Source organism: Scardinius erythrophthalmus, assembly GCF_964197995.2.
Source record: "Scardinius erythrophthalmus genome assembly, chromosome: 22".
Lineage (NCBI taxonomy): Eukaryota > Metazoa > Chordata > Actinopteri > Cypriniformes > Leuciscidae > Scardinius > Scardinius erythrophthalmus.
The window spans coordinates 2,644,908-2,664,843 of NC_138242.1; the positions used below are offsets into that span (position 1 = coordinate 2,644,908).

At 40.3% G+C, this 19,936-nt stretch overlaps 1 protein-coding gene across 8 annotated transcripts in view; it reads right to left on the reverse strand.

Moving 5' to 3' along the window:
- The window catches only part of nrp1a (neuropilin 1a), a 65,785-nt gene that overhangs the window by 18,278 nt on the left and 27,571 nt on the right, over positions 1-19,936 (reverse strand). For all 8 annotated transcript variants that reach the window (XM_081353101.1, XM_081353106.1, XM_081353104.1 and 5 more), the window contains 5 exons: positions 18,334-18,561; positions 14,685-14,840; positions 11,741-11,907; positions 4,180-4,335; positions 738-882 (listed from right to left, as the gene is read on the reverse strand). In XM_081353101.1, coding sequence (XP_081209227.1) covers positions 738-882; positions 4,180-4,335; positions 11,741-11,907; positions 14,685-14,840; positions 18,334-18,561 — 852 coding nt within the window. The remainder of the gene's footprint in view (positions 1-737; positions 883-4,179; positions 4,336-11,740; positions 11,908-14,684; positions 14,841-18,333; positions 18,562-19,936) is intronic.

Genomic DNA, 19,936 nt, shown 5'->3' on the forward strand with positions numbered 1-19,936 from the left:
TATACAACCAGTGCTAAATCTGTGTACACACACACACAGAGTCTAAAAAATACGCCCTCTGTGCATGTTGAATGTAAAGCTGATAGACGGTGTGTGATGGAAAACAAACTCGCCCTCCTCCTACACATATGAGGAAATGTTCTCAGCAGGGAGGCACTGATGATACGAAAGCCTTTGCAATCAAAGCTCTGTAGGGTGGAGCCATGCCAAAACATGCAGATGAGTATGCAAATTAGGCCAGGGCCAGCTGGGCCTGACTGCGGATGGTGGGTGTAGATCTCGGCGTGCACAATTGCATGTGCAATATGTACATCTGTGTGTGTGAGCCGCTGAGAGGTTAAAGCTCAGAGGAGGAGGGTAGATGCAGAAATGGGGTAGAAGTGGAGAGGTTGCATGCTGTGCACGCCATTCATTTTGAATGAAGTACATCCAAACGTGGGGAAACATGAATACACTGTCCTTTTTGTTGACGTGAACACTTGTCTATAATGCAATATCTCCTTGACTATTGCACATGTGCATTCAGAGGCATGAATAAACACTTCTCCATACGCCTGCCTCCAAAGCAAGCAAAACCTAAACCATCTAATTGAAAGATCATGATGGAGTGGTGTGTTGACAAAAAAACTGCTTCCAAATCTGAATTAACACTCTGCTTCTTTTTTATTGTATCCCAGTTGTGCTGTTGACATTTTGTTTTGAGGCGAGTGAAAAGAAACAGTTCTTTTGAAACCAACCTGAGATTTTGCATCCGTACACCTCGAACCGCAGGGCGATGCCGGACTCCCAGGTGTAGGGTCGGATCCGGAGGTATCGTGTCAACGTGGGCTTGGGGAACGCGGCTTTCGCTACATCGGTAGGGTTGGTGTTACCCTGGAAAATCTGACAAACGAAGAACAAACACATTAATAATTAACAGGGTTTGTTTAAGGGAGCCACCAAGGACAGACCTTTGTGACCTGGGACTCACCTAACACTTGAAACAGAGAAATGACAGGAATGTGTTTAGATCAGCGTCTTCAAATGTGACAACCTAAATACAGCCTGAATTGGATTATATCTGGAGCCAACTGTGAAGCAATACAAAAGCTACTTTGTGATGTCATAGTCTGGGTTTCAACTAGCACTGAATGATTTGGACGCTTCAGTTACACAATGGTATCTGTTGTTGTTTCAACAGACATAGCGATGAATCAAACTGTGTTATGTCCATGAGCACTGATACTTGCTGACAGCTAGCACATGTTCTCTGTGAAGGGAAGATCTGGATATATGCTACAAGAAAGACAAATGAAGGCAAATCCAACCTTGTTGTACACAGCATCATGCCACTGTATAAAGGTCAGCTGATTTTTTAAGTACATCTTGAAGGTTCTCTTTCTCAGTTCCTGATTTTTTGCTCTCAAGATGAGTTAAACTCATAGGAGAGTTACGAATAAACAGCAACTGTTGATAGTATCATGTCGTCACACCTGATTACCTAAAGGAAATATAGAAATTTGACTAATGCCACTGACCTGTCGGGCCAAGAGCTCATAATTTATGTAGGTTTGTGTCCTCAGTGATGAAAAAGTGATAAAAAATATTATAGATTACAAAAAGCTGATTTTCCAGTTTTCCTAAGCAAGAAATCAATCTAGCCCTCACTAACACTTTGGGAACCACCTTAACCAATGGTAAAACCAGCTTCCCTCTCTCTCTCTCTCTCTCTCTCTCTCTCTCTCTCTCTCTCTCTCTCTCTCTCTCTCTCTCTCTCTCTCTCTCTCTCTCTCTCTAAATATTCGTTTTGGGTGCAAAATATGAGCAGAAAAGACGAATTGATTGTCAATTAGTACATTTTATCTTGGGTCAAGCTAATCTAGATATCTATTCAAGTAGAAAAAATAAGATTGAGGCCTGGACATAATGTTACTGTGTTGTTTCCAAATCTTATAAAGTCTAAAGTGTTGATTGATTTTAATTTTTTATAAATCTATGGATGATCTTTTTTCTTTTGAACTAAAATGGTGTAGCAAAGGAGCATTGTGTTTTATGATTGAAGATTAATTATTTTTTACAGATTTTCTGTAAATTTATTCTCTGCGATAATTTATACCTTGTGAATTGTTTTATGTAGATTTCTAATAAGGAGCATTTAAATTAATTTAAAATCAATTCATTCTCTCTCTCTCTCTCTCTCTCTCTCTCTCTCTCTCTCTCTCTCTCTCAGTGTATTGCTTTAACATCAGTACATTCAATACACAATTCTAAACAAGACAAGGTCAAACTATAAGCCATACAGGATGGCCAAGTGTTGCTAAGTCCAAGTCAGGGCGTTCAGCCATCCGTCTATCCCAGAATCCATGCTGCTAATCATGTCCCTGGGCGCTACTTTTCAAAACGTGTGTGTCTGGGAGGGAGACACATGAGGAGCCATCCACTATCTTTAAATGTCACGCCAATGCTCTGCCCTACTGCTCTAAGTAGTAAAAAGGCTTTCCTTTGTGCAACAACCTCACAGCCGAACTGCTGTTTCAGCAGTCTGTAAATGGGCCCTCACCTCACAAAAGCACTTTAGAGCCAAGCAGACAGAAACAAGGCACCGCACCTTAAAAATGCACGCTCTAAAAAGAGAACAGTGTACTTCAGTTGAGGGTCGACATAGAAATTGGGCCTTTGGGTATATTTAAGCTCACTGTTACTTCCAAGCATGAAGATGTGTACGCACACACACATACACACACGTACGTAACCGTCTAATTGGCTTGCTTAGCTTGACAGGTCTATTTCAAAAAATTGTATTGTTAGAGCATGTCTGCCAAGCAGATATAAACATGCATATGAACACGTTCAACGCTCACAAACGAGTGAAACAAACTTCACACACTGGAAGTGTCTTAAAACCCATGAAGCTGCATACAGACACCGAATCTTTGGATCATTCAGCATCAAAATCAAGTGAATATGAAAAAGAAATATACGTTATTTTAGAATGATTTCAGATTTGCATTGTGACATTATTTTAATGATATACTGTATGCAATATAATATATGCAATATATCATATTTTTTACATTACACTTTGTTTGCATTAAGGTAATATCCAATATTTTGGCGAGCAAATGTTTTTAACAACATCCTTGACAGGTGTCATGAGTTCCACATATGTTGTTCTATATCACTATATGTCTTGGCTATGATCCCCGACGTGCTGTCCGATGCTCACAAGGTCTCAGCCAGTGTGTCAAATGTAACAGGCATGTCTTCCTGCAGTTAACTGTCCTGTGTTGAGGGACACATTAGAGTCAGCTCACCCGATGGCTAATCGATCAGGGTCTCCTCGGCCCTCATTCAGTGAGTCACATGGTCAAGTGCGTCCAACCAGCTGTTCAAACACTCTAAACCTTCCCAGAATGCCTCCTCCTCTCACTCTCTCAATTAGCCACTCTCTGTTTATTAACTCTTTTGTTCTTTCCTTTCAACAAAAAAAAAAAAAAAGCCCTACCGCAAATGTTGACATCATTCCTTAAAGGGAAGAAAAGAAAATCAGTCAGACTACTGTGGTGGCTTTGGAGTTGGAGTTTTTACAGTGCTTTCAGTCTTTTTAAGAGAGCGGATTAACATACCACACTGGGCACATAATGGAGTCAGAGAAACACAATCCCTGCAGAACACATGAGCGTGGCATTCCCGTCTGGAGCCGGAGCGTGGATTGGTGTAACGAATGCACACGGTGACAGCGCTACAACGCAAGATGTTTACAGGGCTTCCTGCCAAGGAGCACTGGAAATGTACCTAGTTAGGGATTACTTCTGAGAAAATAGACCTATTTATCGTTTAGTGGAAAATGAGCTGTTCAAAATCAAACCTGAGCTCTTACCAGGACGTTCTAACACTACTTCATTGTTATATGAATATTTCAAATATTTAACGATTAGGGAATGTTCCAGGTCCAAAATGAGTAAAGCGTTAGAAAATCCTATTTACCGGTTGCTTAGTTTCGAAAAACAAACACAAATTGTGGAATTACAGTGGAAGTTTAAAAGCAGAATCTACACTGTTGTCAAAGTGCATATAGTAGTTCTTACATAATGCTTTTTGTTTCTGTGGAGCATGCCAACACTGGTTAAATCAGTAAATCAGCCAGTTTTTCAAACAGTGGATGCACTGCAGCTTTATGGAAATAATCAAACAAGTCACCTTCTGTTTTGGGCCATCCTTAATAGTAATCCAGTCTTCTCCGTTTGAGCTCACATCCACCTTGTAGGACTTCACATAGTACTTCTTCTTGGTTTCTTGAGAGATGGCTCCCTGTGTGCCGATTGCCGAGACAAAGCGCAGGAATCCAAGATCAACCTGAGGAGAGAGAACCATATTACTTCTATATTGCTCAGAACAGAGGGAGTATCACTTTAAAAGTGGCTTATCGTGTGTCACATACTGAGCTCATAAGACCCCAGGTGAATATTAGAATGAAAGATTAATTTTAATGAATCCCAATTTAATAAAGCAAAGTCAAAGTGACGATTTAATTTCCTGAATGGGAGACAAGAGCTTATTGGATGAGGAAGGATATTTAAATTCATGGAGTCCGTGCCGGGGGGGGAAAAAATAGCTTGAAAGGAAACGTGTATTTCAGACGCGTGCTGCATTGAAAAATGAATGCTTCATAAAGAAGTCATGAGTTCTGATGTCATTCCCGTGAGTGTGTCTGAGAGGAGGGATGGGAGAGAGTGGTCAGGGGTTACTGAAGATGGAAGAGAAAATGTGGACGGAGATGTCTGTGATTTGGTCAAATCCAGGAATATCAGAGCTGTAACACACACGACGGGATGTAGAATCATTTGGGATGAGATCCATTTTTAAATTAAAAAGAAAACAAAGTGATTAAATGCCGCAAAAACCCTCTTTTGAGTGGAGTATGCGCATTCACGTCAACTGGGTGATCATACATCATGCAAACTGACATTGAACAGTGCATTCTGTGGTTTTTGGGGAGATTCTTTAGTGCAGAGGGAAGCTAAAATAAATCCTGTCATAATCTGAAACTGATGTCATCCCATAGTACATTATCAAAACATGTCACTTGTGCACTAACATTTACAGTAGAGCCAGTGCCATGCAGAAAACTGGCTACAAATGCAGGATAATATCAATGCAGTGGAGACTGTGTTTTAGATACTCTAATAAAGTTGATCAGCATTACTGTTACATAACTCATTTAACACTGAAAGAGCTAATTGCAAACTCGGTCTGTTCCCTATTGTACAGTATTTGTAAGACATAGTCCTCACTCAGTTTAACAGTATTAAAAAATAAGGTCTTTGTTTCTGAAGTCTGCTGAATGTGTGCGGATCTGATTTTCTGGCTATACTAAAATATACATGGCAAGAAGATAAGAGAGCTGTGTAGCAGCCAGCGATTTGAGATCAGAAAGCTTGGCTGGAGAAAAGACAGTCTGGATCAATTTCCCTCACACCAGCTGATCGCAGATCAGAACTAATGAGCGCCTCGTGATTTATTAACCACTTTCTGCTTTGTGAAAGAGAGAGGGGTGTAAAAGAAACTAGAGCAATAAGAAACTGATGACTACCATACTATTACTACAGTAATCCTTTCAATACATGACCCATACACAAATTTTCAACAAAAATAATGATTGTTTTCCAATAGGTTTCCTGAATACACTCCATGTCTGCCATTGGTCAGCCAATCAGTGAGTTCCACCGCAAACTCACGCTATTGGTTGAGTTGTTGCTATGCCAGGCAGGTCAGAATTATTAAATAAACAGAGCAATGTTTTAAAAACACAACCAGAATAACATAGTGTAATTTCCCTTTCCTGGGAAATCAACCTACAAATAGTTTACTTATAGTTGCCTCTGCTTATTAGGATAGGAGAAAAGGAGAACATATTTAAACATCAAGAAAAAAAAAAAAATCACACTTCACCTTTAGAAGCAATAACAAACTGGAGATTGAGGGAAAACCCCAGTTCCTCATGGGAATTCCCTGGCTGACAAACTCCACTTTCTGGCTTCCAGAAAACAACCCGTTCTAAAAGTGAATTACGCTTCCTTATAAGGAAACAAGTCGGACTCGACTGTGGGCATTTCATCTGAAATATCATGACCACAGAATCAAAAACATTTTTGGTAAGAAAATATTATAATAGTTGAAACCACACCTGGCCAGCCGAGTAGTTGTATTAGTCACTAGTGTGAATATGCAGTTTTATAATGGTCAGTCTGTGAGAAAGTGAATCCAAACGTCTCCAGAGGAAAATGTGAGCTCAAGCCAGCTAACTCTGCAAATCATGTTTTAGATATTCTTCTCTATTTCGACTCTTTTTGTTTGGATGTTGTGTAAGAGAGTCTGTCTGAAGAGATCCCACCCACTAGACAAATCAAATAATGCCGGTCTCATGATATCAAGTCCAATAATCTGAAATGTGAAAATAAAAAAAACAACATATCATTATAATATATCTTGCTGGCAAGAACTCAAGTGTAACTACTTCTTATAATTCAGCCATGGGAAAGTCCTGGCATGTTAAAACCAGTTCATTTTGCCCAGAGTCCATCTGTCAAGTATGGACCTCAGCTTAGATTTTTCACAGCTAATTAAATTTACAAAGAGTGTGTGTTTTATTACATCAGAGCCCGTGTGTGTGTGTGTTTGAAGGGACAGTTCTTGCCTTGCCCTCGGCCCGCATGGAAGGAAGCGGCAGAAATCGAATCTGTCTAAACCTAGTTCACGCTCGCTGAAGCTTCTCATGCTAATTGCGTTGAATTAAACAAGCGTCAAACATGTCTGCTGGCTTCCTAAAGCTGTGACATTTGTGCTCATCCTAGCATGAGCTCATAATGCTGTTTCTTTTGTTTAGTGTGCTTGTAGGGAGTTACATATTCTGGTCTGTAAAAATGAAAGCGTTGTGTAAAAATATAGTCTATATTCTTGTCTCTTTCAGCCTTCTCTTGCATATTAGTGCACAACAAAAATCCACAAATTGGTCAGTCATTAAAAGCACAACTGCTCTTGAGTCTTGTGTATCTAAGGCTCAAGCACCATCTGGAGCGGGTTAGCCAGGAGGAACTAAGACGTTGAGTAGACAGATGCGCGATGGCCCAGTCAAAGCAAACACAAATGTGGGACGGCAGGTTTCGCAGGGCAAAGTTCTACTTCATCCATCAAACCGCGGCTTTCCTCCCACCATCCCATCCCACGACACCTGGTTGCTCCGAAAGCTCCTCTAAAATTCCATTAACCACAGGTATAATTAATTCACATTTTCATGAAAATTGTATTACTGCCAGCTGAGAGATCTATAGGCTCCTCAAAGACCTCGCATTCATCACCCAATTTACCTGGCAGAATTAGCCAGCGTTATTTTTAGAACTTCTAAAGTTTTTTTTTTAATTTGTACAATTATGCATGAGCCTGAGTGGTGATTATCTACTTCTCTTCCAAAGAATTATGACCCAAACCAGTGTAATGGGGAGGATAGTATATTAGTAGAGTGAAAAAAACCCTAACCCAAAAGAGCTTCTTTCCTTCAAACACCTGATATAATGGTACATTTTCACAATCCAATCGATTACGAAACCAAGTCTGGGCCACTTTTTTTCCTTGCAAAATATCCTTGCAATATGTTACATTATGCAAGTCAAATAGGTTCTGAAAGTTGTTTAATCTGCTGCAGTGTATGGCTGATGTTTGGAGAGAATGGTCAACCAGTCGAGAGGTCTGTTATCATAAAGTTCACGGTCATTATTGTTATTAGCCCAACACAATAAGACAACAATGACCTCACTGATGACAATGGAATATCCTGCCTGTCTTAGAAATGAACTTCCTCTGACATTCATTTATTATGAATGCAATGTTGCTTTTTTCTGAATCTCTTTCACACCAGTAAGAGCTTACTGTATGTAGCCTATCCAGCATACACCTGGATTCATTTAATTGCTAGAAAATGATATCAACGATGATATTTTAAACGCTTCAAGCTAATTACATGCAGGCACTGAAGATGGTTTAAAATCATAAGAATGTACCTAGCGCAGGTGTGATGCTAGCAGGGTGGCCTAGCTTGACACCAGCTCCGCAGGCTTTGTCAGTAGAGACTCTCATGTTAATTACAGTCCTACTGTCTAATTACTCATCAGCTGGCAGGAGAACAGCACCCGTCTCAAAATAGCAGCAGCTAATCCTTTAATTGAAGAGAGAAAAATCTAAGCAAAACAATGGAGAGCGGACATAGCTACGTCTGCATGATCGCTAATAGAAAACATATGTAGATGACATGCGAAGGTAAATGCGTTGTTTCTGGAGTGACATTTCACCCCTAAATCTCCCTCTTTTTTGCCATTTCCCTCGTTACATTCAACCTTCCTAGATAATCGTACGCTCAAGAGCCCGTGAGGAATGTTTTTCTCAGAGGAAGTCTGTAATTAGCGCCTGCTTGATGGGAATTCCGACCTGTTTTTGTAGCAAAATGGGTCGGCGACTCGAGGCATTGGCACAGCAGATAAAAGTAAGAGGTTGGGGTGGTGTCTCAATCATTGTTTCCATCTACGGACCTGGCACATTCCCTCCTCACCTCCATCAATCAAGCTGACGGCTTCCTGTTGAACTAGCTGACACAAAACCTGGTTGGCATTCTACAGTTCCAGACTTGCAAACATCGCCTTGTTGTTTTGAACGCTCTGCCCTCTTGTCAGAGATGCTTTAATGAACAAGATGAAGGTAAACATCCTCTCCAGTGAAGCTAAGGAGAAAAGCCTTCGCATCCCTGTGAATCAAGCCCTGATCAAACCATTTAGCTGAACAGCAGGACAGGCGTATGCAGCAGGTTCATAAATGAACCACTGTGTATTCAAAGCACCATTGCATAAATGCAACAGCTGACGCGTTTCGGCAGACCTGTGGATGAGAATGAATGCGAGGCTGAGATTAATGAAACAGAACATGATTTATAATGAGCAACTTCTATTCAACCATTAGTAGGTAGACAGGAGCTTTCAACTATTGACAGTTGACTTTTTCCCAGATCAAAATGCATAATTCATAGAAGTGCTTTGATGCTTCTGGAGTGGATGAGCGTGCATTTATTGCATCACATGCAGTATGCAGTGCATTGATGTTAAAATATCTCAGTCTGTCTACCAAAGAGGATCTGTTTTTGTTGTTGTGCCAGGCTCTCCATGGGATTGAAAATCTGCCATCCATAAGACCCTTAACAGTGTCTTTTGTTTTAGGTTACGGTTTCCTATAAATCGGAAGTCTTTCCCAGTGAGAGTCACAATGTGTTGTACAGATGTAGGTATGTCACGCTTTAACACAGTCTTCCGATTGAAACCAGGCTGTCTCCATAAACATAGTACACTGGAAGTCTTCAGAGCCAGAATCCCATGCCTCTTTTTCATCCATCACATATCTGATAAAGACCTTAACGGACATTTGTTTGTCAGCATGATGGCACAAACCCTTGTAAATGGACATAGAGAATAGTGGCCTGTGTAGCTTCCTGGCTTAGCTGAAGATCTCCTGACCCTTGACTAATTATCAGCAGTGGCAAGCTGGGAGCATTAGACCCTGAATCTAATTTGAAACCGCATTAAGATGCATGACAAACGCTGTCTTTTTGACACCTTCTGTGTGGAGAAAAACCTGCTAGAATTGGGGATTTTTAACAAGGAAGAACAAGGCATCTATGAATAATATAAGTGTCTGCTGTAAATTACATTTGAGAGTGTAAATGTAATAAATAATGAACTGATAATATGCGTTGGAGGACACAGGAGTGCGCGAGTTGTTGGACTGCGCTATTAGATTATGTTGCTTAATGGAAGTGAAATGAAGAATTCCACTCTTTTAATAACGCTTGTTATAATTAAACTCCTCCACAAGTGCTGGGCACGAGAGAGAGAGAGAATGAGCGCAGGACGTCTCCAAATTATAAATCATTCATCCTCGGCAGGGTTCCGCCTTTGTTCCCTTGGAAACAGATGTGCGGGGTTCAACTTTGACATCTGATTGGCGGAAAGGGATTTGCAGGGGCACGGCACAGAGGGCTGAAACAGAATACGTTTGATTTGCTGAAATTTCTCCTACCAAAAAGAGTACCCTTCCTCTAATCAATACCCTTTAGAGAATTCCAAGCGACTGCGAAATTGTGCTCTCTTCAGCTCGATACTGCACTCTGGGAGGCGAGTCATTTAGAGTTTCATTAATATCTGAAATGACTAAACAAGTTCAGCAAGCCAAGAGGGCGAACATTTGCAAAGTCTACTTAATTATCCTGAATAAAATATGAAGTGGCAACTGTGAAATGATGTGGAACCGATTGGTTTAGGTGCTAGAATATACATTTTCTAAATTTGATCTTTGAGACTCATTTGAGACACAAATGCAGAATGTTTAACTTTTGAAGACTCTTGTACTGAGCACAATGAACTACACTAAGACTCAACCAGGATGTTCTCAACAGCATGTCAAAACCACATGCCAAACATTGACCAATATACTGTCATCTGACGAACATGAGAATCCTTCAGCTGAAGTGATGGTCTGTAAAAAGAGAGGCTAATTATCGACTGCTTCTCAGAGAACATCCTGGTGGAGTCTTAGTGTAGTTCATTGTGCTCTGTACACGAGTCCCGAATCAATACCTTATTGACAGAGACTGGTAATCCATAAGCATAATGAGCCCATCTAAACAAAGAAGAACTTTGAAATATCATGATGATCAAGAACACTGGAGAAATCAACAGATAAAACGGCACAATCCTCATATTGATCAGTCTCAGCATTGTGTCCTCAGGGCTCTGCTCTACAAAGCTATGGAAATTCTCCCTAAAAATGTGGGGCAGAATTTGCAGCCGCAAGGAGAGAACTTGTCTCCAGTTTCTTTGGGAAATGCACACGTCTTGCTTCCACAGTGAAATGAAGAATTAAACATCACAGTTCCTCTTCTCTGTACCTTCCCCTAATTCAATTAGTCTCTGGTTTAGAACACGAGTTTTCAGAGACAATATTTTGATTGCAATAAGGAAAATCTGCTTAACAGACCTCCCCTAGCAAATATTTGGCCGCGGGTCACGTCTGTTATTAGCCTCCTGAGGAGTCTCTTTGGCCCAAGCTTTCCAAAGATTATAAAACAAGTCTGGGTTTTCAGGGTACCCTCGGGGTTTGGGTCACAGAAAAGCCCCTAAGTGCAAGAAAAGGCCTGCAATCAACACAATAACTGCTGCCAAGAGTTTTTCACAGATTCATGCAACCGAAATAGACATGCACAAATAATCTGTTGTCCTAGAACATGTAACTGTAACTGTGTGTGGCTTCAGGTTTCTCATTGTCTCTCGGTCATTAAGATCATGTTAGATACATCTCACAGGCAGATTTTGTTGAGGTGTTATGCATCTGTTGGCCGGGAAGACTCACTGGGGTTGGAGCGAACCAGTACATTTGGGTTTTAACATTCCATGGCTGTCGACCAAAGGGCAACATTCAACAGATGTTGCTGCTGGTCTTCAATAGAGAAAAGCAAGCCAGTGGCAAAAGCATCTGCAAGGCCGCCTGTTAGAGCTGAAGTTGAATTCAGCTAGACACAAAAATCATAAAAGTGTGGGGGAGTTTCAGAGCTTCTTCAAAAAAATATCTCAGCAGAGTCTATTCTCTGCCAAGGACAAATCCCTCCTCCATTAATCATTCATAATAGACTGCTATCTACAGTATATGCATGTGAATCGTGCTGTACCTGAATCCATTCTTTGTTGGAGTCCTCTGCAGGGGTCCAACCATTCTCTGGGTTGTTGAGTCTAGAACGTTCTGGAGACCAGCTGGGGTTGTACTGGGATGAGGCCATGATTTGGTCAGAGTGGATTTCCCCAGTTTCCAAACCCAAAGGCTCGGTACAGTCAAAGTCTGAAGAAATCACAGGGAGAAAGAGGGATGGGGGAGTTGTTAAAATGTCATTTCATGATCTAAATAAAGAATACATCAGATCCTGACCCAAACTAAGGCCTTCCTCTTGGGAATGGGCCACTCAACAGCAAAGTTCCATCTCTTAGGACCAGAATAAAACACTTCTAACAGGAAAAGCACAATTTAATGGAAGCACAGTGGGAAGTGTACCACATTAAGACGCAAAGCTTTATTCATAAAACATTCAGTTTAAGCTCTTAAGTCCAGCAACAAGTAAAGTTCATAAAAGAAAAGCCTTTGGAAGGTGCACAGTTAAATGGCACATGGGAAGGCCATTTCCCCAGCGTCAGCATCAGAGACGGCCCTAGAACGTCTGTGTTTTTAGATGCCAGGAGAGCAGGCTGTATATCACTCCACATGCCATGCCACCCAGGATAAGGGCATTACTGATTGTTTTGTGATGTTATGGGGCATGCTGGCCGTGTGTCTGAGACAAGCAAAGTTCACGCTTTGACCCCAGAGGGTCTTTATCCAGACACTTTGGCACAGAATTTAGGACTGTCAGACACCGGAGAATGGGGAAATGTTGAAGCTGAGGTGGGAGGTCACAGACACCGAACAAACACATATTTTAAGGAAATACATTGACACAGGGTGAGCTCATGTTCCCTAATATAACAGTGAAAGGTGCAAGAAGGTCAGATACACACATACTCAAACAGCACAGGCCAAACATGCAGGCCTAAACACATGTAGCAGATGGAGAAAGCATGTGTGTTAACTGGCCAGTAGTTTTATTTGTTCACTCACACTGAGCCATTAGCCCTGTTCTGAAAACCTACTGTAGTGAGTCGCCTGCCCAGACAGCACTTGAAGGCATCGGATTAATGCTACTATGCCTATTAAAAATAGTAAGCATCACATTTATTCTTTGTAAATTAGCAAACTCAACAGAGCAGTTTGACAAGCTCAGTGAAAAAACCCATCCGAGGTGGCGGCTGGGGTCGAGAGAACTGTTAATATACTGTAAATAAATATAACTATATGTGCAATTTAATTCAATATAGAAAAGTATCATTAAATAACAGGCAATTGTATCCATAGAAAAATATACCATAGTAATAGATTCTGTCAAAATATTAAAGTCCCCCTGTAGTCAATAATTTCATCCCTTAAAACTAATCTTTCATCATCAAAATTACATATTTAAAAGTTTTTTCCTTGAAAAAAATTCTTCATGCATTAAAATAGCTTGAATGTAACTCTACACCCTTGCCTTATTTAGTATACGGGTTCTATGAATATGCAAATTAGCCCCGCCTCCACTCACTCACAGCTCCTCAGAGATTGACGATCACACATTGACCTGGGGTGCGTTTCACGAAAGCATCGTTAGCCAACTATGGTCGCAAGTTCCGTCGTTACCAATAGAGTTCAATGGGCATTGCGATGAACTTGCGACCATAGTTGGCTAACGATGCTTTCGGGAAACGCACCCCTGATTGACTACAAGGTTACATCACAGGGGGACTTTAACTTCTTATAACAACCACTATTGTCAATTTATAAAGGTGTACTATAGTATTAGAGAGTCACATTGTTAGCGTAGCAACGTGAGTTCATGCCAAACTCTATTAAAATCAAAAGGGAGTGTTGAGTCTTTTATGTGCTTCTCATGAATTTCTCTCTTTTACCCTTGAAACTACAGCTCAACTTAATCTTTACATGATTACTCATTCTCTAGTGCTCTGTTTTATCTCTCTATCTCTTCAAGCCATCTATCCTCTATCCACCCTTTTATTCTTTAGAACAATGACTGAAAACAACCAGATCGATCGTCTGATTACATCTGGCATCCGTCACTGTTTGGTCCCACTCGGCAGAGACCATAAATCTATGACGGTTCTCTGACAAAATCCTTCGCATAAAGACTTATTGCCAATGGCGATCTCCTTCCTTCCTGCAAAGCACAATGTATACTGGTAAACATGTCGAACTGCGAGAGAAGCTGCCACAGAATGTAAATTTATGAGGCCAATAAATAATTGATAGACTGCGACTGTTCAGCAAAGCCTCTGCTGAGAACACAACGAATGTGTTCTTGATCATGAGCCGGGACGGTACAGATGTATAGCAAGCTGAAATATAACACGGTATTGTACAGCATTAATGGCAGTATGTACTTTATAATAGATACTATATGTATAAAAAACAGCTGTTGATTCACAAGCTCTAATGTTGATAAGGTATATTCTCAAGAGAAGGTGACAAAAAGACAGAAAGAAAGAAAAGTGTCTAGGGATAGATTTAAATGCATAGCATGATTGCAGGTGAGGGTTGATGGTGTGTTCTGAAATTAAATGCTTAGTCGGAGCATTTGTCAAATTGGGGTGAAGAGGTGAACCCTCTGGGTGAGCTGGTTTGGGGGAAAAAGAGAGTAATCCAACTTCCAAAACACAGGGCAGATAGGTCATGACTCTTAACACAATCACTTAATGAAAGAGGGCCACAGCTGAGAGGGACGTGCTGATTTAATAGCTTCCCGTGTTACATCATTTATATGTGCGTACACTGAATATGGGTTCTACCCCACCCAACAGAAGATGTTTCAATAACTTTGGCTAACGTTATTTAAAGACGTTAGGAATAAACATTCTCAAAATAAAGTTCTCACGTTGTTCAAATATCCTTTAACCTAAATGACTGGAGTCTTCATCTCATGAGTGTAAAAAATTGTATATTAATTTCATGAAATACTGTGTGCACTTTCGACTTACCGTCAGGGACTGTCCTTTCCAGCACAGTGTAATTAGCGGAGAATCCCTCTTTTGCTATGGCACTATCTGTGGTGATTATCAAAGCCAAGATTCCAGTGTAGGATATGATCCGTCCTGGAGTATTCTGTCCACAGAATCTTCCAATGTATGGACCAACTGTGAAAAAGAGACAAAGAAATGAGAGAGCTTGATTAGATGCATTCAATAATCCACTATTCATGCCATTCCATCCCAGCTGATACTGTAGTTTGTCAACTTCAAGGACAGTGACATTGGTTGATCTTGTATAACGGTGTTAATTGAACAAAACATTCTCCCTACAATTTTTGTTGTTGATGGAAATGAAAAGGGCATTGTCTGTTTTGTAAGTGTCTATGACCTTGGGTTTCTGTTTTCAGTGGCGATCATAAATTCCTGCACGTATTGTTTGTTCCAGGGCCACTCTGATGTGACTTCCCAGAAGCCACTTTAAAAGCAAAAAAAAACAAAAAAAAAAAACGTGTAGGAGTTGGAGGGGACATGCAAAAAAAAAAAAAAAAGAAAAGAAAAAAGAATTGAACAAAACTAAGTCTGTAAATGGAGAGGTATGCAGTACATTCAGCTGAGAAAAGGACTGAAAAATAAGAAGGAACAGTAGGCTCTCCAGGTTAAGGCCACTTTTAAACTCTGGGTTAAGCAACATTTCAAACTTGCTAGAATGTAACGGTAAGTTGTTTGACAACAGACAACCAATCATAAAGGGTCCCATTGCTTGCCTTATTAATTATTCATTAGCTTTGTACAGTACAGTGTTTTCACATACTGGACTGTCTAATCAAAAATATTAACTTTGTGAAATTGCAAATAGCTCAAAAAGTGTTTAAATTATACAGTGTAAATTCTCTAATCCTGAATAAAAGGATTAATCACTGATCCATGCAAAATATGAACCGTGTAAAATATGAAAGATCCAGGATTATGTTAACCCAGGGTTAAAATTTACTACTAAAAAGAGGTGCACTGTAAAAAGTGATCAGTTGGCTGAACTTAAAAAAAGTGAGGAAACCCGCAACCTTAAAATTATTAAGTAAATAAACTTCATGCAAATGTGAAGAAATTAAGTTATGTGGAATTTTCAAATTCAATCTTTATTACTTAATTTTAAGGCAATGGGTTTCCTCACTTTTTTAAGATAAGTCAACAGATCACTTTTTACAGTGTATGACACAGGAGGAGTAATAATAAAAAAATAATCTAAAACACGTGAAAGATTTTTAAGGTTAGCTGTTTCTTTAAAGAGAAACATAGTGATTGGCTCTAAGAAGATGTCCATTACAGAGATTAAACAGAACTGCCAGCTTTGTGTGTGTGATTACATAAAACAGATCAACGGGTTTACATTAATCTTAATCTTCATAAGAATTTATAGAATGAAAAACAGGTGCATCCAAGTGTGTATAAATGTGTGTGCGCTTTGTGTGTGTGTGTGTTGGGTGTGGTGAAGCATCCGGATTATCTGCATGACTCAACAGAGCTATGAAATTTTAAAGAGCCTCTCCATGAATCCATCCAGCATGTCTGCTCTTGGAGGAGGAGGGGGTTTCATACACCCTCTGCCAGGCCGAGACTGCCTCAAAGTGGGCGGCCGGTGGCTGATGGAGGGTGGAAGTCATTGAAGCTTCTGTCTCATGCCTTGCAGTCTTTCCACACTAATGCACTTATTGATTGGTGTGGCTCCACAGGTAATGCAGCTTGTGTCTGAACCGTAGAGAGGAGTTACACTGAGGCCCTAAGGCACCAGGGACTCCCCTTTAAAGTATTGTCTTCAACCTCCCTCTTGGCTCTTTCTCTTTCACCTTTTTATTGTAGATTTTCCAACAGTGGCTGCTGAGTCTAAAATAAAGCTTGCAACCTTTATCCCAGGTTCTACACTTCCCTCAGGCCTGTATTGAATTTGCTCTCACAAAAAGCACTAAAGATTTAGTGTAACCTTTCAAAAACACTTAGTTAAACAGACTTCCTTTTATCACAATTGTTGATCTATAGGTTCACAACCTATGTTCAGAAGAGATGCTGAAACAATTTTTTTTTTTTTTTTTTTTTTAAATTATAACTCATGAGAAAGCTCAAAAGGCTCGGCCTCGGATCAAAGGTGCCATTTGTTCACGGCTTCTCTCTTCCGTCAAGTCGATAATGAAGCGGAAGCCGAATAAGACCTCTGGTCCTCGCAGACTTCCTTCCCACTTTGAGCTGGAATCTTCCTGTTGGGCTCCTGGGTTGTTTTTGCAGTTCAAATACACGCAAATACAAACTGTAATTATCTTGAAGAACTAAATATTTTTGGTGTTATGACAACAGTCTACATTCCAGAGTCCCTCACCCCGAACTGCCCGAGACGATCTACAGTCTAATGTCCAGAGAGACGGAAAAAGAGAACAGCTATTAACGGGATAAAGAGATCCTACCGACATGTTCTCAGACACAACTGTGAATGTAAGAGTTTGTATGCAGAACCAAATATCTTATAGAAAATTGACCATGCTTATGAGAGCTCTGTTTAGCTTGTGAAACACAGCAAATCCATTGGAGTCAGGCATCTCGCCTAGAGATTCATGCATCTGACTTCTCTGCTAAAGGCCAAAGAAGAGACCCTTCCATCAACAACCTGTTATTGTCTGGGTAAGTACACTGTCAGAAATAGGAGTAGGAGTCCATCTCTGTCCCCAAGGTACAATCTACACTAGTGTACCCTATAGGGCTTATTATTGGACCTCAAGCTACATATATGTACCTTTTTAAGGGTCAAAAAGCATTAAAAGGTACATATATGTACCGTTTCTTTTAAAGGTTAAGGTACAATATTGTACCCTTGAGGTACAGCTCCAGTGACAAGCCATTGTACCCCTAAAGGTAAAATTATGCACTTTATTTTCTGAGAGTGTATTGAACTTCAACTGTTTGAAGATGTGTGATATCTCAAATCACGTGGCTTGTTGAGGAAAGGTCTGCTATTACTTTCCATATAATCAGATTGACCATTTTCACCTGGCAGATAAAACTGGTGAAATATAAAACATTTTACATTTAGGGATACAACATCCAGACAGCAACACAGTGTTGGCCCAGATGTGGGCTGGATCTGGGCCAACACTAAGTCGCTGTCTGGGACAGCTTGCTACTGGGGTAGTACCCTTAAAGGGACAACTTTGTACCTGATTTGCCTATAAAAGGTTAGTGCCCATAGTAGTACCTTAAGGGTACATATTACATACTACTCTAAGGTACAAACATGCACCTTTTGGAGGTAAATCAGGTACAAAGTTGTCCCTTCAGGGCACTGCTCCAGTGACCACATTGTACCACTAAAGGTACAATTTCTTGACAGTCGAGCCGATTCCCTAGCATACACCGAGCATTCCCTAACATTCTGTTGATGCATTTTACATAGGACACTCACATTTTCTTCAGAAAATGTTAAATCTATTTAAATAACATTCTTGTTATTTGATGTCATGTTGTGTTTCTGCAGATGTTTCTATATTGATTTATGCGAGTATATTGTTGTCGGTCTTTTGCGAATAAATGGGCAAACATCATCCAACTAAATGATCTTTTGTTTCAAACATTCTGATTGTCTTGTTTGGAGCAACAGATCTTTCCAACGACTCACCTCCAAAGAAACCGTCCCAAATCTCCAGGCGGTCGTAGCGGCAGGACACTCCAGTGGGAGGCTGTGTGTCCGGCTCCAGTTCGAAGCTCTCGAACTCCAGAACGATCTCCGACATCTTAGGAGCAAAGATCATGAATGTGCAGTCCAGGTTGTTGGGGTACTTCTCTGGAAAGCCGGGCGACTTGATGACTCCACTGCTGGAGGTGAAGTTCCTGGAGCATTCTGGACCTGAGGTAGAGGAAGGAAAAAGTTAGGATTTGTTTGTTCACAGAGGCAGATTGAGTAGGAGGGAAAAAACAAACATCGGAGGAGGAACACGGTGGTCTGTGTTGTTTTGCTCGATGATTGCATGGTTTATGGGCCGTGGTGGAGGCCCACCCTGCTCGGGATATGCTCTTTGCTTGGGTGTGTGGGCTAATGATGAAGACGAAACGAGACCAAAAAGAAAGTACATGCACATATGAGACTGCACTTATTAAATGTTTCATAGGCAGTATGGTTGGTGCTTACATCAATGCAAGTAAGATATAGCAAAATATGTCCATCGTGCTTTATATAACCACCCTTTAGAAATGTGCACACACACTTTTATATCGACAAGTCAAAACATTCACCCTGAACTCCTTGTGGACTAGCTTTGCTGATGCAGTGTGTTGTTGAAGTTCACACATACATCACTACTTTGCACTTACATGACGTCCGTTCGACTAAAGCTGTTGTGTGATGAATAGGCTCAGAGCTCTAAGAGTAAATACACTCTTGTTACAGGGTGATGCATATCGGATCACCTCTGGATCATCAACTCTGAAATGTCAACATTACGTTAGCACTGTACCTAATGTAGTGTGGAATCTCGTGATTATTACTGCGGGTGCAAAAGTTTAAAGATCCTGAACCAGAACAGAGATGACAAATAATAAAGTCACTGTGGCTGAAAATCCTCATGTGCTTCCAAACCCATATCACTTGCTTTGTTTTTAATGGGACACAAAAGGATACGTTTTGAAGAATTTTCAAGCTGCTTGCTTGCATAAAAATTGAATGGGATCTTCCAGGACGGTATCATAAAAGTAATTCACTCTTCTGAAGCCAGATCACAATTTCACTGAAAATCTTGTTTGGACAGCCAAAATCACCTCTTACTTTTATTATTTGTTTAAGAGCAGCATGCACATTTTATTACATATCTCCTAATTTGTTCTATAAATTCATATGGGTTTTGACATGAGGGTGTGTAAATGACAACAGAATGATTCGGATGTTCAGAAGCTTTCTTTTTTGTGAATATTAGTGTCATGGGTATTCAGTTATTTGCTCGTTTAGTTTCATTATCATGGACTTTTAGTTTGCTTCTCATTATATCCTGTTGTCTTTGTTCATGTTTCCCGCCATCATTGGTTACTATGGCAATTCATCCAATCATCACACCTGTTAGTCTTTTAGTTTGTTATCAGTGTGTATTTAAGTTCCCCGTTTCGCTGCCTTGATTGTTGGTTATTGGTTTTGTTGGTAAGTTTGTTTGATTAAACACTTTTATTTTTGAATTCATCTTTTTCTGTGGACCTTATTCACTGTGATCGTGACAATAAGGTGCATAATTTAA